General features: G+C 27.6%; 1 protein-coding gene across 1 annotated transcript; it reads right to left on the reverse strand.

Moving 5' to 3' along the window:
• Positions 1–5,261: 5,261 nt before the first annotated feature.
• On the reverse strand, positions 5,262–6,011 carry LOC132934082 (uncharacterized). Its single transcript, XM_061000364.1, has 2 exons — positions 5,776–6,011; positions 5,262–5,472 (listed from the first exon to the last, which is right to left on the reverse strand). The coding sequence occupies exons 1-2, from the start codon at positions 6,009–6,011 to the stop codon at positions 5,262–5,264; spliced, it is 447 nt and encodes a 148-aa protein (XP_060856347.1).
• Positions 6,012–20,489: the final 14,478 nt, after the last annotated feature.

Below are 20,489 nucleotides of genomic sequence, written 5' to 3' on the forward strand. Positions count from 1 at the left end.
AATTAAGGACCACCCTATTGTACATGTCATTATTAAATATGTAGAGGTACATACTTGCCTTTATAAAATTAAAAATATAATATATAAAAGTACAAAATCGTTATTATTATTTTTTTATTAACAATCAGTATTGCAATTATTGTTATCTACCTTTGTCCCTAGTAAGTAAGGATCCACGTATTACGTATACGATTAAAATATTAAGTTTATCTAAACCAACAAGTATTGAACAAAATATAATAATATCAAACTATATAATATCATATAATATATGATTATAATATGCATATTATGTAGTAATTTTCTTATATAATAATATTAAATCTTACTTTTTTCTGCCTTCTTGCCGTCATCCAGGTCTTCGAAATTTTCGGAACAGTTTTTGGCTACATTGGTCCAACCAACATGTAGCTGTTGTATATCATGATGACTTTTTTCCTCTATTATAATATCATATAGGTATTAGATAAATAGATAATATAATATCTTAATAATACGTATAGAAAGAAAGATGATGTTTTTACTTTTTAATCTATGTGTAATTACCAATTAATGAGTACTAATTACTAAAATAATTATTAAATGAGAGGATACTTACGTTTATCCCATATACAGTTATTTTCCTGTATTGCTAATATAAATTGTTCGGTATCGAACGGCATTTTAAATAGTAGGAACTTAAAAAAACGTATTCTACCTATGTATAAATAATAATTAATAAAAAATATTAACTAATTATGGCTGTAATTTTAGATTTCACTAAAATACAAATGTATCCCAAGTCAACTGAATATTCATAAATGACAAATCCGCTGGAAAAAACCGCGGCGGTTGGCGGACGATCCGCCTCGTATAGCCATTGGAAATCCACAGTTTAATTTTAGCTAGCGGATGCGGCCAACCGCCCGAAAATTGAACAAGCGCGATTCCAGGCGGTCGCTCGCGGTCGTCCGCTAGCGATTTTACTCCGTTTGAATATACCCATTTAAATATAGATGTTTAATTTTTAAAGAAAATCCGCGGCGGATAAAAACCGCGACCGCGCGCGGTTAAACCTTTCCGTGTGTAACCAGCTTTAAACCGCTCCGTGTGTAACCAGCTTTATTGTCCGTACCCGGCCCGTACAGTTATTATAGTGTATAATAATATAGGTACTTTAAAGAATTGCCACGAAAAATATGCACACGGGTGAAGCATTATATAAATATAATAAGTATAGATACCTATATAGATTCAATAAATTAATGATTCCAACCAGGAACCAATTGATTAAGCGTGTAGGTACCTATCGACGTGCAGTGTATATTTCAAATTTCAATAACCAACTGTCTTCTCACGACAATAACAGATTATGCGATTTAATAGGTTTTTGCGTTTTTAAGTATCTATATGCATTTTTATGTCATGATATTTTTTTGAGTAAGTATACCTACTTTTATGTGCTTAGATAGCAATGCAAAACCGGCGATAAATATACTTAAGTTAGTGTTATTAGTGTTATTACTAATTAATTATTATTAATTTTATTATCATAGTGTCATTTGCCATCCTCTTCCACGGGCTTTCCATATTCCTTGGCCATACTACCCAAAATGACGAACGTCGGAACGTGAATAGTCCCACGGCAAAAATCGATACGCCGTTTATGAGTGATTATGGTCACTGTATCCACCATTATGGAAACTGGTTTTGACTAGTTAAAACTAGTTTCGACGGATTTCGAGTTTTAACTGTAACATATTATAGATAGATTAGACCTCTGGGCAGCAGACAAGCTAATTTAAAAAGGGAGAGGACTAACCCCGGGAGGTGTTCAAACAGGGATTTTTAGATTCCCGATGGATATTTTTGTTTATAAATTGTTGTCATGGATTTTGAAGCTATTATAATAATAATTATTTGTTGCCGGGCAACAAAGTGCACGGGATCAGCTAGCTAGTAATATATTATAAACATTTAAAATTTGATTTTGGAAAAATGTAAAATAGTCAATTTGTAAATCTGATTATAATATCAATTTTGATGGTAAAAACATTCACCTAAGTCAAGTAGTTTGTTTTTAGAATTTTTCACTTAATTTTTTTTTTTTAGGGCTTAACAACGTTGTAAAAAATACTATTTTTGGAATTTCTTGACATGAGTATATATTTCTTAAGCATATAGATTTCAAAATTGTTTTTATCCGTTTAACTCATCTTTCTGTTACAGCCTGTATATAGCAGTGGTGGATGAAGTACTTCTTTTTATTTTTATTTTTGATGAGGGAACAAATTTACAAAACAATTTACAACATCTACACAGTAATCTCACAATATTTATATTTTATAGTTTATTCAACAAATTCTAAACGATCCTTATTTTTATTGGCAAAGTGGTATATGTCTGATTATATGAAGTTCTTTACATTTAATTCCCTATGTACAGTTTTGTAAAAAATACTTTTAAAAAGTATTTAACTATTTAAGTCATTACTCAAATACTTTTTAAATAAAGTATTTAAAATACCTACTACCCAAATACTTTAAATGGATAAGTATTTGAGTAATACTACTTTTAGAAGTATTTGAAACAATCTTCAATTACAAAAAAAATTCTATTTAGGTCTGATATAATTTGTTATAATCAAAAATTTGTTTATTGCATTAAAAAAAAAAAATCGTTCAATAATCGAAAATTCTGATCAGTCATATTAGCAGTGTTGGGTAAGTTACTTTTTAAAAGTAACTAAGTTACGTTACAAGTTACAAAATAAAATAGGTAACTAGATTACTTGATAGTTACTCGAGTACAAAAGTAATGTGTCACGTTACATTTTTTACTCAAAAGTAACTAGTTACAATGACGTTACTCTTGTGTTATTTAAGTTTCATAAAAAAAAAGTCTTTTTTAAATCAATCTTTTTTTATATTTATTTTATACAATAATGTATTTTCAAAATTTTGGTCAGTTATTCTAGCTCGTTTTTTAGTACAAATATCTCCAGCTACACTAAAGAGCCGTTCAACAGAAGCTGAAGAAGGGAGTGACGTATTAAACTTTACAAACATTTGTTTCATCATAGGTAAACTATTTAAAATTTTTAAATCGCCTGTATAAACTGTATTATAATAGCGCTCCACTTCACCATTCGGTTGATCAGAAACTAACTCTTCACTAAAGAGAAAATCATCTTCTACATGTTAATTCAACTCAATGGGCTGTATGTTGGTCTCGGTCTGGAATTGCCAATTAAGTGCAATCTCATTTAATAAAAGATCTTTAGCTTCCTCTTTTTTTAAAGGGTCCATACACCTAGTGATAAAATGATAACAATAACAATAACAAATTATACATATTAAAGTAAATATGGATAAATAAGTAAAAACTAAACTATATTTAACATTTTAAATTACTAATAAAATTAAAAAATGTAAAAAGTTAACCCTCCAGTAAACAAATCTATATTATGAATAGAGTGTGGGAATTGAAGCAATAAAAAACTAAAAAAAGCACTTATATTAAACCTATAATTATAAAGCTCTACAAACATTCAAATAAAGCTTAAAAAACCATCAAAAATTAGTTACAAAAATGAGTGTTATAAATATTTATTAGTTTATTAAATTATTAATTGTAATCAAATAGATTTCTATTCTTAAGACTGTTATTTTTAAAAATTTGTTTGTTAAATTAAATTAAATGTAAAGAAATATAATCAATTGAGCCATATCCTTGGAATACATTATGCAAAGTTAAAATAAATATTAATGTTTTAAATACGTTTATTTAGAACACATTTTGATAAAATATTTTAAAATGTTACTTAAAAGCAAATAAAAGTACCAAAAGAACCCTAAAAAGCATATTTAAATTTTCTGGATTTGATTCCATGTAGTGTATAAATTTAATATATAGCTGCCATAGAATAATAAAGTACCTAATAGTTTAAAAGTAATAAAAAAAAAAGCGAATGCCTTCAAAATCCATATTCAAATTATGAATATCACAATATTATGTTGATAAGTGAAAAATATATTGATAATTATTAAATATTCAAAAAAAAAATAAAAAATAGTCTATGAGTCCCAGACTAAAATACTAAAATATTAAACTCATTAGTAATACAATTAACCTAAAACTATAAAAGTTATAAATACAAATTTAAAAACTATTTTTAATAAACTATTATTTTAATACTTACTTGAGTTTAAATTTTGGATGAGTAACAGCTGCAAGTATAATTGATTTCTTTGAAATCATGGAACCAAATCGTGCATTCACACCATCTAAGCAGGCTGTAGCTAACACTTTACAACTACCACCTGATATAGATTGTTTTGATAATTTAATTTTAAGCCAACTAATTGTAGATAAAAGGTATCCCATACACATAAATTTATCCCCTTGTAGCAAATCAAGAGCTTGGGCTAGTGGTTCCATAACCTACAAAATCAGTTTTTTTATTAATTGTATTTATTTAAGGATAAAATATATTATTTATAATAATTAATAATCAATTAAAATTATTAATCTATTAGTCTAGTTATCTACCTTGTAATAATCTGACATAAATGACTCATCTTTTTTGTCAAATCGAGGAATGTTTGCTTTATCACAAATAGATTGTAATTCCAGTTCAGATTTTGTCAAATTTTCATATAAACACTTGACAGCCTTATAAGTGGAATTCCAACGTGTAGCATTTGGTACAACAATGTAAATATTTAACGAATCGTGGATATCATCAGCAATTAGACTAGTGCGTTCCTGTTTGTTCCATAAAGATTGCATTCTAGCAAATGTGATCCTAATTTGCTTTTTGTAAACGGAATCAGATAAAGCTTTTTCACTGTCTTTAGTGGCAATTAAATTTAGAGTATGGCTAGCACAGCGATGATGATATGGTAATCGATACGCTGAATCGATGTTTTCTTCTTCAAGAATATTACCTATTTCAATAACTTCAATATATTCTTCAATTCCACCATCATCAAGTTCGCACTGACTTATAGTTACATCTTCTTGCTCTCCAAAAATACTGCAAAAATCATAATATAATAATAATAACTAATATAGGTATTAAATTAAATAATTAAAATAACTAATGATATTATGATTTATGATAAAATAAAACCTACATGCTAATTTAATATTTTTATTAATAAAATAAAACTAAAAATTAAATTGTATATTTTAAAACAATACACCAATTAGTGGCGATTATATTTATATTAGCAGATACCTACCTATGAATTTCCTACTATTATAACTGAATATTAATCTTACCGAAAAGCCTTGACAAAGTTAGAGCCATTGTCCGTTACTACATTGATTATCTTATTTAATATGCCATATTCACAAAATACATCGTTCAATATTTTTGCTAATGTATCATATGTATGCCTCCCTTTAATTCTGCGACAAGCTAAAGCAGCAGATTTCCGATCAAGAGTTTCGAAATCAAACCAATGAGCTGTTATCCCAATATAACTTCTGAAAAAACATTTTTTTATTATTTTACAGTTTTAACTATAGCTTATAGACTCTATGTCACCTACTTATATGGCCTATCCAAACATTTTATTCAATACATAAAATAAAATATATATTCATATTCATAATATAGAATGTATGACTTATGTAAACTTAATTATTTAAATATTAATTTATATAGCCATGTAGGTATTAATATTAAATAAAACTAAAATATTTTTTTTTAATTTAAAAATGTGCCCGTTGAACATATCATTCAAATATTAAATTAAGATAAATCGATAATAATTAATAAATAATTACTTTTTAAACACAGACCAACAATCTGCAGTTGCACAGACATGTTTTACTTTTGTAGATATTAACTCCTCTTTCACGTTTTTTCGTATATTTTCTGCGTTTGTCGATACTCGAGACATGAGTGTTTTTCGTGTTAATGAACGTCGATTAGGAAATCCTTTATCAATTATTATTTTAAATTTCTCTTGTTCAACTGTACTGAATGGGTGATTACCACAAACTATGAATTCTGTGATCATAGTATCCAAACATTCTGAATAATATAAATTACAAATTACAATTTAGTAATTTACAATAGTAAAAATTGTTTGCGGGTATATTATACATGTATTATTGTAATATCTTACCTTGACTAACAACTTGAGGTCGGTTGAAAGCATTAGCAATGGACATTTGTTTTTTATATGAACTTTGGCCAATACTTGACTCGAGTTCATGTTTACGTTTTTGCTCTTTTTGGTTATTTTTATTTAAAAGATCTTCAAGCTCTTTAAGTTTTGTGGAATGTTTCGCCTATATTCAATAGGCAATAATAAATTATAAAATATAAACATTTAAAAATCTAAATAATAATCAGCCTGTATAGGTCTTATTATTTATTAATATTTATTTAATCAAAATTATACTGTATATTATTATTTTAAGAGATTACATAGATATATGAATAAACTGAATTAGGTACTTACAACAATGTGTTTTTTCAAATTTGAACTACTTGTAATCGAAGTAGATAATGTTTTCAACTTCACGCATAATTTACATTTAACTACAATATTTTGGTTATTTTTAGATAAACATTAAAAAAATGTATTATATGCACCCCACGGTAGTTCCATTTCCATAATAAAATAAATTTAATAAATTATAAAGCGAGTAGCGACAGTAAACATTAGAACATTTTAAAAATGTATCACAATTTACAATTGTGTAGTGAGCCAGTCCAGTGAGCGAGTGCTACACAAATACTGAAATAGATTCAACAATATGTCAATAAAACTAATAAACTGGAAGTGGAAGTGATACGACGGGCGACGGCATGTCGCGACGCCTGGATTTTCTGGTTTAATTTATTTAGTTTAGTTTATTGTTAATACAGTCCAAATATAGATAGGTACTAGGTTATTAATGTTATTTTCAACAAATTACCACTGTGATAACTGATAATATAACTATGAATTGTTTATTGTTGACATAAGCTCCGGCCTACCAATAGTTATTATCGGTAATCCGTTCGACCGTCTGTCCGTAACACGGACATACCATATCGATGTACATATTTTATCAGATGTGATCTAAAAATAAATAAACTATAGCAGTTGCTGCCTGTATAGGCTATAATCGATGTTTATAATCAGTTAAATTGAAAATAATATTAACACAAAATCGTATATTTATATAATTATATTAGATTATACTGTGAAAATTGTGTAATTACATAAATACCTAGTTAAATTATTAATATAATTACATTTATAATGTAACGCGTTCTTTTGCTAAGTTACTTCTAAATAATTAACGTAGTTACTCTTGCGTTACCCAAAATTAATAATAACGAAGTTACCATAACGTTACTGAAAAATGTAACTACGTTACAGTAACGAGTAACGCACGTTACGTTACTACCCAACACTGCATATTAGTTGCACCATAATAATGAACTTTTCTCTACAGAGAGTTATATATTAGTTTAGTTTAAACCTATATTATGCATATCCCATACCGTCATCGATCGTCGCCGACGATAAGCGATAATGATAATATATTGGTAACCATTTTTTTGGTAAATAGGTAGTTCTAATAATTAGTAATAATATTTTCGTATCGTTAAATTATTAAGTATAATAGCTGTTAAGAGGACGTCGAACCTGCATGATATGTTGTCTCCGTCTTACACACGTACGGCATAGCCAAAACGTTTTGGCACGGGAAAGATCCGAGAAGGCTACAGTCATAAGTCATAACTAAGAAACGAAATTTTCACCACATATGGAGGAGAACTTTGGCCGTGCAATATCGTTTTTAGGGTTCCGTACGGTAAAACGAGACTTTATTACTAAGGCTCCGCTGTCCGTTTGTGAAAGTTAGACAGTTGAAATTTTCACGGATGATGTATTTCTGTTGCCGCTATAACAACAAATACTAAAAAAACCCGTCAGAATATATAATATAAGCAGTGTTGCCAACATGTATTATAACACCTGTCGGGCCCGAAATGGACCGTTGGTGACGGCGGGGCTGGCTGCGGGCTACGAGTACCCACGTCGTGTTCGTGGTATCTTTCGCAACCATCGCCGCGGTCTGCGCGTCTGCGTGCATTTATTATTAATAATTTATTATTATAGATAATGGTACGGAACCCTTTGCACGCGAGTCCGATTCGCACTTAGCCGGTTTTTATTTTTTTGATATCACCTATTATACGAAAAAAGTTCTTATTGTTTCAAAATCCATTATTATTTGTGTTTTTCAAACTTTAATAACTTTTTTTGAAGTTCCGATAACGAAAAATAAAAACGGTATTGCACTTTAATAGTTCTCCTTTTTATGTGGGGAAAACTTCGTTTCTTAGTTGTGAGTCATAACTTATGACTGTAGCGTTCTCGGTTCTTTCCCGCGCAAAACAGTTTTTGTTATGTTGTACATTTGTTAGACGGAGAGACACATCATGTGGGTGCAACGTCCTCTTAAGCAAAAGCTTCTTGCATTGGCGTAATTCCATTAAATAGACATATTAAGATTTTGTATCTAATAACAGTATCTAATATACAGGGTGTGGCAGTCAAACCCGACGATTTTAACATAAACTGGTGGGCTGACTGTGGCTAAAGTAATAGAGATTTCGGGTATGTTCTTATCGCTTTTAAATACCCGGAATTTAGTAATCATGGAGCAATGGTCGAGTGAACAGCGTGCGTTCGCGGTAATAGCGTATTACAGAAGTAATGATATATGTAGTAGTAATGTGTGGCTTACCAAGGAAGGCATTTGCCTGACACAATCTTTAAAAAATGGAAATTTTATATATATAACATAAAACTCCACTTGTATAGTTTTTATTTGTTTGGCGAAAAATTAATAAAAAATTGTTTTTCTATTTTTTTTATTTTTTCAAATCGTTGGATTTGACTGCCACACCTGTATAAAAATCTGGTGTCACGGTGTTTGTGGTCAAACTCCTCCGAAACGGCATGACCGATTTTAAAGGAATGATTTTTGTATACTTGGTAGGTATGAGAATAGATCGTAAAGTATTTTTCACCCTCCAAGGTCCAACCCGGGGAGGTGCTCAAACGGGGATCTTAAGATTTACGGTGGAAATGTTTGTTTATAAATGGTTGCTATTGGTTATAGGAGAAACAATTAGTAGAAATTAGTATATTTTATTATTTGGTTCCCATTGGTTAATCGAGCAGATCAGGTGCAAGCATGCATCAAATCAAATTGTTGCACATTGCCTACTTGATATGCTGTCACACATTGTCCGCCGATCCGACGTACTGGGATTGCCTACCAGGGAGACTGAGTTACATCCAAAAGGAGTTGAACATATTTTTTAAAAATTTTAATTTTGAACGGGCAACGAAGTGCACGAAATTAGCTAGTATGTATAGTAATCTGTATATTTTGAACACTTTATCATTATACATTATACTTATAAAAATACGGTGAAGTAGGTGTAACTCTGCTGTACAGTAGACAACAAGTGGGTCACTGTAATGAATGGTGTTAAATTTGAATTCAATGATATAATATTACCATTGTATACGAAAAACAATTCTCAGTGGAGATGATTTGACAGCCTTGGATATTTTATATTATCTATATTTATATTGTTATTATTAATACGGTAGACAGTAAGTTAAATTAATATTATTTGCATATTATCATATTTCAATATTTATATGCAATAATAAACTTGAGAAGTTTCAATGTACCCACGAATAAAAATTTTTAAATTACAACATAATAACTAAAATTGTTATTTTTGGTTTTAATGATTATGTAATTTCGTCCAAATTTTAAAATCTCTGTAAAAAATAATGGAGTATCTGTGTTTAGACATTTTATAGAATTTTCGGTTACAATAAGAACTGTTTATGAAAATCTTTGTTTTAAATTTTCAATCCTTAGCTATAAAAATTGAACATTTTATAATTTTGTTATTACAATAGTAGATCATTTTTGACATTTTGATGCATTTTGTAAATTTTAAACTTTAAATAGGTACTTATAAAGAAAATACGTACCTATGGATCTTTAATATTTATCAACTGCTATAACAAAAACTTATATGGAACCTTGTATTATATTTTCAAGCTTTTTGACCCAATAAATACTATTTTATTGACATATTTTATAGAATACCAAACTAACAAAACAGAAAACTGAAAATATCTCTAAATAACTCAAAACAAGTTGAAATGTTTTGAAAATTGTAAAATAAACATTTGATGAAAATTTCATGTACTTACTTACGATTATTAGTTTTTGAATAACGACACATTAAGAAAATCGTTGAGAATTTGTTAATTTACGAGTGAATCAATGTCTAGATTCAAAAGCTGGTAAAAAATTAATTTGACTTTTCGGTTAACTTTTTTTTTGTTGAATGTAGGAAAATTTAAGGGGAATCTTAAATTAAATTTTCAAAACTTAGTTATGAATAGAACATTTTTTAAGAATTTCTAATTTGTAATAATGTTTACCAATTTTCGTGATTTTGATGAATTTTGTCAACATTTTAACTTCAGACGCTTTTAAAAAATGATTGTGGATTTACGCTTAACTTTTTTGTAATTGCGAAATAGTATTGTATTTTAATAGGTATAAATTTCAGCTTCTGCAGGTGCAAAAGCATATCTCTGCACCTGCTACATTATACCTAACTCTGGATGACAAATTTGTTGCACGGCGTAATATATAGGCAATATAGGTATATCTATGCATTGAATATAATTAAGGAGTGCAAGTGCGCCATCGTGTACCTCCATAATTACGTCTCTGGATTCTTGCATAATTATCAAGGCTGGGCAAGTTAATGACTTTTTTTAACTCAGTTAAGTTAAGTTAATATGCACCAATAACAAAAAGTTAAAAGTTAAAAGTTAATACACACTTTTTATTAACTTTTTATTAAGTTAAAAAAAAGTTAATTTGTTTATACAACGATAGCGTACTTAATTTTTTTCCAACCCAAAACTAAATAATTATAGGATATACCTAGTGTTTATACTTCATACAGTATTTCCATATAACCTAGATTCGATTTTTAACTTCAAACAATTTACGATACATATTTTTTGACATAAAAACGAAATAGACTGAAATAGTGAAATATTATAAAATTAAAAACAAAATAAATTAACTTAACTTATTTCTTAAAATGAAAAATTAACTCGTTAATTTCACGTTAATTAAGAAAGAAATTTAGTAAGTTAACAGTTAAGTTAATGAAAAGCCAAAAGTAACTAGTTAAGTTAAAAAGTTTAAATAAAATTAACTTTTTAACTTAACTTTAACTTTTGAACTCGTTAATGCCCAGCCTTGATAATTATATATTTTGCTACTGACTTATAAGCTAATTATGGTACCGACGTACCGTTTCGATTGTCGTCGACGATAAACTGGTTCCTGGAGAAAAAAACATTTATTTGATCTATTACCTATAATCGACAAAAACCAAAATCAAATTGTCCATAAATGATAAATTTAAATATATTATAATATAATATTGTTGTAACGTTGAAGGATAACAACGACGGCACGGTATTTTTATTTGACAAGGATATAAAAAGAAACAAATTTAGAATTAAAAGAATAAAAATAAGTTATCAATAAAATAGTATTCAATAGTAAAAAAATTAAAAAAGTCTGCGCTGCTGATAAAATACCAGCCCCCCAAAATATTGACCCTAGTTGCGCCTTTGACACGTACCTGTCAGTCGTGACTAAATAACTAAATATTTAGTATTACTATACTTTACGTGGTACACTAAATTTTTTGTCATGTGCTCAGTGACCGGAGTCTATAGCGGTTAGTCGCGGGGGGGGGGGGGGGGGTGCAGTCGAGCGGTATAACGCAGAGAACGAACAGAGCGCTGCGGCAGCGTCGGTACGAAATATTGTTCACTTGTTAATTGTTTACCGCCTGATGTGAAATATTGTGAACGTCGTGGACGAGAGCAGGCCCATTATTATGTTTCAGAATGGGCCGCGGGCACGAATCGAGATACCAGTGGGCCACCGGGACACAACCTGGGCCGTGGGCCCGTAGCGCGCTCTTGGACTTGTCTCAGTTGGTCGTGGATGCCCCGGCAGCCCGGCGTGCTGCCAGTACTGTTTGGTAGGTTAGTTAGTGGCCGAAAACTTAGCCGGCTATGTTAATAATATAATATTATGTAATACCATTGATTATACTATTATACTATTATATTATACTATGTATAATCAATGGTAATACCCGTCGTTGGTCTGCGCGTGCGATGACAATGATAAAAATTATTAATTATTATCGTCGACAAACAATTATAATTTAAAAAAAAAACTTCAAAAACTTATTTCTTATTATTTAAATGCACATTCTAGGTGGTCATAAAAACGCAGATATTCTATTTATTTTTCAGTGATCCCGTGAAGACGCGATTTTTACGCGTTTGTATAATTATTATTATTAAAGCACATTTATAGTTTTATGAAAAAGATGTAGGTACGTATAAATAATAGGTAAATTGAAATTACGAAATTATTTTCATTCGGCAATAATTAATAAATATTATTCGATTGAGGAGAGAAATGATATTCTATAAAGATATTCTATACCATTATGTGGCCATGTAGGTATCAATATTCTACCTAGGTACGCGACGCACAGTGGTTCAAAAATTAAAATAGACCAAAAGTCAGTATTTTGAATTTGAAAATACTCAAATAAAGATAGAAAAAATGTGTTCTATAATACCCAAGGCATATAAATATGTAAAACATATCGAAAAATATTATTAGCTATACCAATAAAATAATAATTAAAGTGGTCAGTGGACAAAATATAGTTTTTTAATTTTTTTCATAATAACTATGATATTTTTTTTAATAATCGTCATATAGTTCAATTATCTACAACAAAATATAAAATTAAATCAAATTGAAGTACCTATTTATCATTTTATCTATATTGGACAAAAAAGATTAGGATAGTATTTAAGAGGATGTCAGCGCACTATTTGTTTTCTCTCTCTGGCCCACGCGCAACATAGACAAAACGAATTAACGCAGAACTATTTTTTCTATGTTTTTAAGTTATCTTAGAATAAAATCCCCCATTACAAAAAATATAGAGAATAATATTTTTGAGGGAATTACTTATCGATTTTATATTTTATTGTTATTTGACTTTTTATTCGACTTTCAAAATAAACAAAAAAATGTTGTAAATTTAAATTATGTTTAAATTGTTTTTAAACAATATTTAGACAAATCGATATGTCATTCTCTCAAAAATATTATTTTCTATATTTTTTGTTATAGGTGATTTTACTCTAAGATTACTTAAAAATATAGAAAAACTGATTCTGCGTAAATGCGTTTTGTCTATGTTGCGCGTGGGTCAGAGAGAGAAAACAAATAGTGCGCTGACATCCTCTTAATGACCAAATTATGAAATTACGACTGTTATTAACCAGTATGTGGTTATGGAAATGAAACATTTTATAAATAACACAATAATAAATCTATTCGCTTTAATATATTATAAGCAAATTTAATTATTGTTTAATTAAGTTACACGACGATATTGACACCATCACTTAGAACCCAATCTACTGATTTCAAAAATATCATCATTACTCATTGGTTGCTCATATTTGTTCGTTACGTAGTAGAGAGCACTTGATTTCAAAAGAGTTTTATATAACTATTTTAATCAATATTTTATTGAATTAGATTTGTTCAATTTTTAGATTCTGAGCGGCGCGGAACGATGAATGTATGGATTTTACAATGATGTGTGTGTGTGTTTTTTTTTTATTTGTGTCTGTGTACACGATAAGTAGTTGAAATAATAATAATAATACTTTGATTTTCAACTTCAGTATCTTGTCTGATGGAAAAGTGAATCTAGATGGACAGATGGTGCATTGGGGAGGTCAACATTCACAGTAATTCACAGTAATTTTGAAAACCGCCGATAAAAACAAAAAAAAAATTAGGGATAAACGGAAGTTTTCACGCAAATGGTTTTCGAGAAAATCGATTTTGGATTTTTGTGTAACTCTAAAACAAATTACCGTAGGGACATGAAATTTTGACTGAATGTTTATAATTGCATTTCCTATACACCTTAACATTTTCCAAATAATTATGTCAAAACTGATCAAATTTAAAATGTAATAATTATTTTGTAATTAAAAATGTATAAAATGTTCAACTTTTATAGCTAAGGATTGAAAATTTAAAACAAGGTTCCATATAAATAGGTTATTTATAAATTACTTTATTGACAATAATATAATCAAATATTCTTAGTAATATCATTGATAATGTATAGTCAATGGTAATAGCATACGCTGTCTAGGATCGCCGGGAGCAAATAAACTGCAAGAATAAAATAAAAAATATTTAAAATATTTACGATTTCATCAGGACATAATGTGTAGAACCTCACATCTTAGTACAGCGCCCACCCCCTTCGGCTTTGTATGATAAATGCGGGGATGAGTAAAATAGGGTGGATCAAATAATTTGAGTAGGTAGGTACCCTAAGTACCCAGTTCTTTGACTTTGAAGTTATGTTGACTAGTGCTAGAATATGGTAGATCATGACGTACCTGATAAAAAGTACAGGTAATACAAAATCATTGTCGTAACATTTTGAAATCTGTAATTGATCTACTTTTTAATTTAGTTAATATTTAACTCTCATGATTAAAAAAGTTAAATTTTGTAAACCAGTATGCTATTAGTAATACTGTAATTCAGCAGGTCATTGTGTATAAAAACCATAGAAACCACATAAGTAAATTGTAAATATAATGGCAGAAGGGTTCAAGTTATTATGTAATAATAAATTATGATAGTTGTTTTTATAATATCTGATGATAAATACTATCTGCTTACGATTGTCTTTTTAAATCAGTGAACAATTATAAGTAATATAAGTAATATTTATAAACTTAGTCTTGAAAATCATGTACGAGGGATACCTATCTTATTTAATATATTTCAGTGTACCTACACACATTATGTATTTATTTTTATACTTTAAATTATACTCACACTTCGCACACATATACAATATAGGTATATAGATATGCATATTTATATTTAATATACTAATTTTTTACAATAGTTGAATTTTTTGAATATAAATAAATACAAGTCATATTAGCCATTTTTGTTCAAAGACCGAAGTTATACAGGCAGTACCAGCAGCATTTTACATAGAAGCTATTAGTCAAAAATTAATTATTATGAGACTATTTTAAATATCGTCTTGGAAATCAAATATATGTATATTATTTTCAAAATTATTCGTCATACTTCAGATTGTTTTTTGATAATAATTATGTATAGAATTTTATTTATGATTCAAATCAGATTATTAAACATTTATTTGAATAATAATTTATTTTATATTTCATAAAACACCATTTAATGTTTAATTAATATTAAAGTACTTCAAAAATAAAATATAATAAGTACATTTTTATTTTTTAGTACCTAACTAGATAAACTATAAATTAATATATAGATAAATAAATTAACTATTAAGTAGCTAGTTCAAAGTTCCAAATTGTGATAAATGCGACAGTACAAATTTTAAATAATTAATTAATTAATTATATAAATATATATTTTGTTATTACAAAATTATTTTTAGATTTTTTTATTGATTTTATGATGATGTGTGTATTTTTGTGTCTGTCATCTGCTTGGATTTTTTTCAACAGTTACTTTTCTGATAGGAAAGTAAATCTAGTTGGTACTTTGGTGGGTCAAAAGTACACATTTCCCAGTAGTTTTCAACAACGACGTGAAAAACAAAAGATAAATTAAGGAAAAACGGGAATTTTTACGCAAAATCTGTTTTCGAGAAAATCGATTTTGGTTTTTGCTGCAACTCTAAAACAAATGACCGTAGGTACACGCAATTTCGATTGAATGTTCATATTAGCATTTTCTATACACCATAACATTTTTCAAATATTTTGAGCTGTTTACAGACATTTTCAGTTTCCATTTTTTTTAGTTTTTTTCTATAAATATCAATAACATTTATTGGTTAAAAAAACTTGAACATTTAATAGAAGGCTCCTAGATTATTGTTTCAAAGGCAGATGAAAAAAATTAAAAATCCAGTCACAATTTTTTTTTTTATTAAAGTTCAAATATTGACAAAATACTTAAAAATGACGAAAATTCGCAAATTATTTTGAGTTAGAAATTCATAAAAAATTTTCTTTTTAAATCTAAGGTTTGAAAATATAATATAATACAAGATTATCCGTAAGTTTGTCTAACTTTATCAAAAAAAAAAATGTTTACAAAAAAGTGAAATTAAATTTTTATGAGCGTTTGAAATTCATATTTTTACAACATTTGATATTCACTCGATATCTCATGTAACGATTTTCTTTTTTTGTTGTAATTAAAAAACGAATGACTGTAGATACTGTAGATACTGTAGATACTGTAGATACTTGAAAACTTCACTGAATGTTTATATTAGCATTTTCTATACACGATAAAATTTATAAAATAATATGACTCTTTTTGAGCTGTTTACGGACATATAGTCAGTTTTAAATTTTTTTTAGTTTTTTTTTCTATAAATATCAATAAAATTGTATTTGTTGGGTAAAAAAGCATGAACATATAATGCAAGGCTCCTGATATAATGTTACAATAGCAGTTGAAAAATATTAAAAATACATAGGCACAATTTTTTTTTATAGGTATTTAAAGTTCAAATTTTGACAAAATTTATCAAATTTATAATTTAATAATTATTTTGTAGTTAGAAATGTATATTTTTTATTGTTCAACTTTTATAGCTAAGGATTGAAAATTTAAAGCAAGGTTCCACGTAAATAGGTTATTTATAAATTACTTTATTCACAATAATATTATCATCAAATATACTTGGTAATATCATAGGCTGACTGACCGTTTTCGCTCAGAATGATATTATATTATTGAATTCAAATTTAACCCTCTTGTCACCTACTGTACAGCAGAGCGACATCCACTTACCCACCTTTTTTTACATATTTAATAAAACAAGTAAAATTTAAAGTCTTTAGATACAAGCCAAGTAATTTATGTTTGTTCTTAAATACTTTTGCATAATAGTATTTTGAATATTTTCTGATTGAATGTATTTGTACCTACCTACTTAAATACAATTTCAAAAGTATCAGAGTATTTTCTAGAATACGTAGAAAGTGGATTTTTGATTTGTAGTATTGTTTAATTAGTATAGATGTATATTACCAAATTGGTTTTTTTTTCAAACTTCACTTTTACTTTGGTATTACTAAAAAAAAAAATTCGTTTCCTACAAAACACATACAAAAAGCGGAGAAATTCTTATATTAATTTTTCGAAATTAAAATTGGACTTCTGGAAGTAAATCTTTTCCGCTTATTGGTCTAATGCACAAAAAACGACCAGTTTTCAAAAGCCCTAATATAATCTTGTATTTTTGTTATTGGTTATTGGTGTAACTTTAAAACAAATGAACGTATATACATGAAAATTTCACTAAATGTTTGTATTAGCATTTTCTATACACGATTAAATTATCAAAATATTTTTACTCTTTTTGAGCTGTTTACGGACATTGTCAGTTTCCAATTTTATTAGTTTTTTAGATTATGAGTGGAACGATGAATGTATTGATTTTACAATGATGTGTGTTTTTTTTTTAATTTTTAATTTTTAAATTTTTTTTTTAATTTTTGTGTCTGTCATCACCTTTTAGGACAGTAAAAGTGCTTGGATTTTCTTCAACCATAACTTTTCTGATAGGAAAGTGAATCTAGTTGGTACTTTGGGGGAGTCAAAAGTAAAAATTTACCAGTAGTTTTCAAAAGCGACGTGAAAAAACAAAAGAAAAATTAAGGAAAAACGGGAATTTTTACGCAAAATCTGTTTTTGTTAAAATCGATTTTGGTTTTTGGTGTAACTCTAAAACTAATGACCGTAGGGACATGAAATTTTGACTGAATGTTTATAATTGAATTTCCTATACACCATAACATTTTCCAAATATTTTGACTTATTTTGAGCTGTTTACGGACATAGTCAATTTCCATTTTTTTTAGTTTTTTTTTCTATAAATATCAATAAAATCTTACCTGTTGAGTAAAAAAGCTTGAAAATTTAATAGAAGGCTCCTAGGTTATTGTTTCAAAGGCAGATGAAAAAAATTAAAAATCCTAAGTCAGAGTTTTTATTTATAAGCATTTAAAGTTCAAATTTTGACAAAATACGGAAAAACCACGAAAATTAGCAAATTATTTTGAGTTTAGAATTCATAAAAATTTTTCTTTTTAAATCTAAGATAATATAAGATTACTCATAAGTTTATCTACCTTTATCAAAAAAAAAAAATGTCTACAAGAAACATAAATTAAATTTTTATGAGTGTCTGAAATTTATATTTTTACAACATTTGATATTCGATTTCTCATGTAACAATTTTCTTATTTTATCGTAATTAAAAAACGAATCACTGTAGATACTTGAAAATATCACTGAATGTTTATATTAGCATTTTCTATACACCATACAATTTTGAAAATAATTTGGTTCTTTTTGAGCTGTTTACGGACATTGTCAGTTTTCAATTTTTTTAGTTTTTTTTTCTATAAATATCAATACAAATTTATTTGTTGTATAAAAAAGCGTGCAAATTTAATATAAGGCTCCTGATATATCGTTCTAATACTAGTTGAAAAACATTAAAAATACATAGGCACAATTTTTTTTTATAATCATTTAAAGTTAAAATTTTGACAAAATTTATCAAATTTATAATTTAATAATTATTTTGTAGTTGGAAATGTATATTTTATATTGTTCAACTTTTATAGCTAAGGATTGAAAATTTAAAGCAAGGTTCCACGTAAATAGGTTATATATAAATTACTTTATTCACAATAATATCATCAAATATACTTTGTAATATTATAGGCTGACTGACCGTTTTCGCTCAGAATCGTTTTTCTTATACAATGATATTATATCATTGAATTCAAATTTAACACCATACATTACAGTGACCCACTTGTAACCTATTGTACAGCAGAGCGACATCCACTTATCCACCTTTTTTTCCCATGAATGTCGATACAATTTTATTACTATATTGTTACAATGACATTTGAAAATATTAAAAAACCATGGTCACAATTTTTTTCATAAGCATTTAAAGTTCAAATCTTGACAAAATATGTAAAAATCACAAAAATATGCAAATAATTTAAGATTTTTTTTTAGAAATTCTTAAAAAGTTTTCTTTTTAAATCTAAATTTTGAAAATGTAACACAAGATTCCTTATAGGTTTGTCTACCTTTATCAACAAAAAAAAATATTGCCTATAAGAAAGTCAAATTACATTTTTATAAGCATTCGTATTTTTACAATACCTATAGGATATTATATTCATTCGATTTCTCTTGTAGTGATTACCTTATTTTGTTGTAATTCAAAAACAAATAACTGCAGATACATGAAAATTTTACTGAATATATATATTTTCATTTTCTATACACCATAAAATGTTGAAAATATATTGACTCGTTTTGAGCTGTATACGGACACTTTCAAATTTCAATTTTTTTAGTTTTTTTTCCTATAAATATCTATAAAATATTATTTGTTGGGTCAAAAAGTGTGAAAAATGAATACAAGGTTTTTGATGTATTGTTACAATAGCAGTTAAAAATATTAAAAATACATAAGCTCGTTTTTTGTTCATAACCCGCACATATTTTAGGTATTGTTATTTTTTTTAAATTTTTGTTGTAAGCCAAATGTTCTCGGGTCTTGTAATTCCACGAATATATTGTAGGTATGTTAGCTTTTTGTAATAAAATGTATTAGCTATTTTTTTTTTATACAATTCAAATGACAAGCTATATACATTGCTCGCATTACAATACAATTTCAAATATAATTAGAAACTGTCAGTTGTCAAAGTTTGAATAATAATTGTTGATTCGAGAACAGAATTCAACATAATGGGTAACACCCAACTGGGTAAGACGTGCATCGAAATGCTATGAAAACTGGTAAATTCAAATAATAATTATTATAATTATCAGATCATTTTAATCCATATTATGTTCAATTATTTTATTAAAAAAATAACTATCATAACTATAATACTATAAGACAAGTTTACCACCTGGCACCTACTAAGCCAAGCAACTTATGAGCACAGGAATAGTAATAAATAATGGTAATTTATTTAATTGTAGTTAATAAATTGTAGTGTATTAACAATATAATATTTAAACGAGTACAGTGGTAATTCATTGTGTTTTTCTGAAATACTGTAAACAAGGCTGTACATTTTTACAGTAGTATGTACACTATTAACATTTTATTGACAATTATAGAAAAAAAAACCAAAAAAATTGAAAACTGACAATGCTCGTAAACAGCTCAAAAAGAGTCAAAATATTATCAAAGTTGTATGGTGTATAGAGGATAA

This window comes from Metopolophium dirhodum, chromosome 1 (assembly GCF_019925205.1).
Source record: "Metopolophium dirhodum isolate CAU chromosome 1, ASM1992520v1, whole genome shotgun sequence".
NCBI lineage: Eukaryota > Metazoa > Arthropoda > Insecta > Hemiptera > Aphididae > Metopolophium > Metopolophium dirhodum.

What these genes read in the sequence shown, in the direction of transcription:
- LOC132934082 (XM_061000364.1), bottom strand. Translation starts at nt 6,011, where the DNA reads ATGATCACAGAATTCATAGTTTGTGGTAATCACCCATTCAGTACAGTT. An exon ending in TGTTGGTCTGTGTTTAAAAA is followed by an intron (nt 5,473 to 5,775) that starts GTAATTATTTAT and finishes ATGTTTTTTCAG; the next exon opens with AAGTTATATTGGGATAACAG.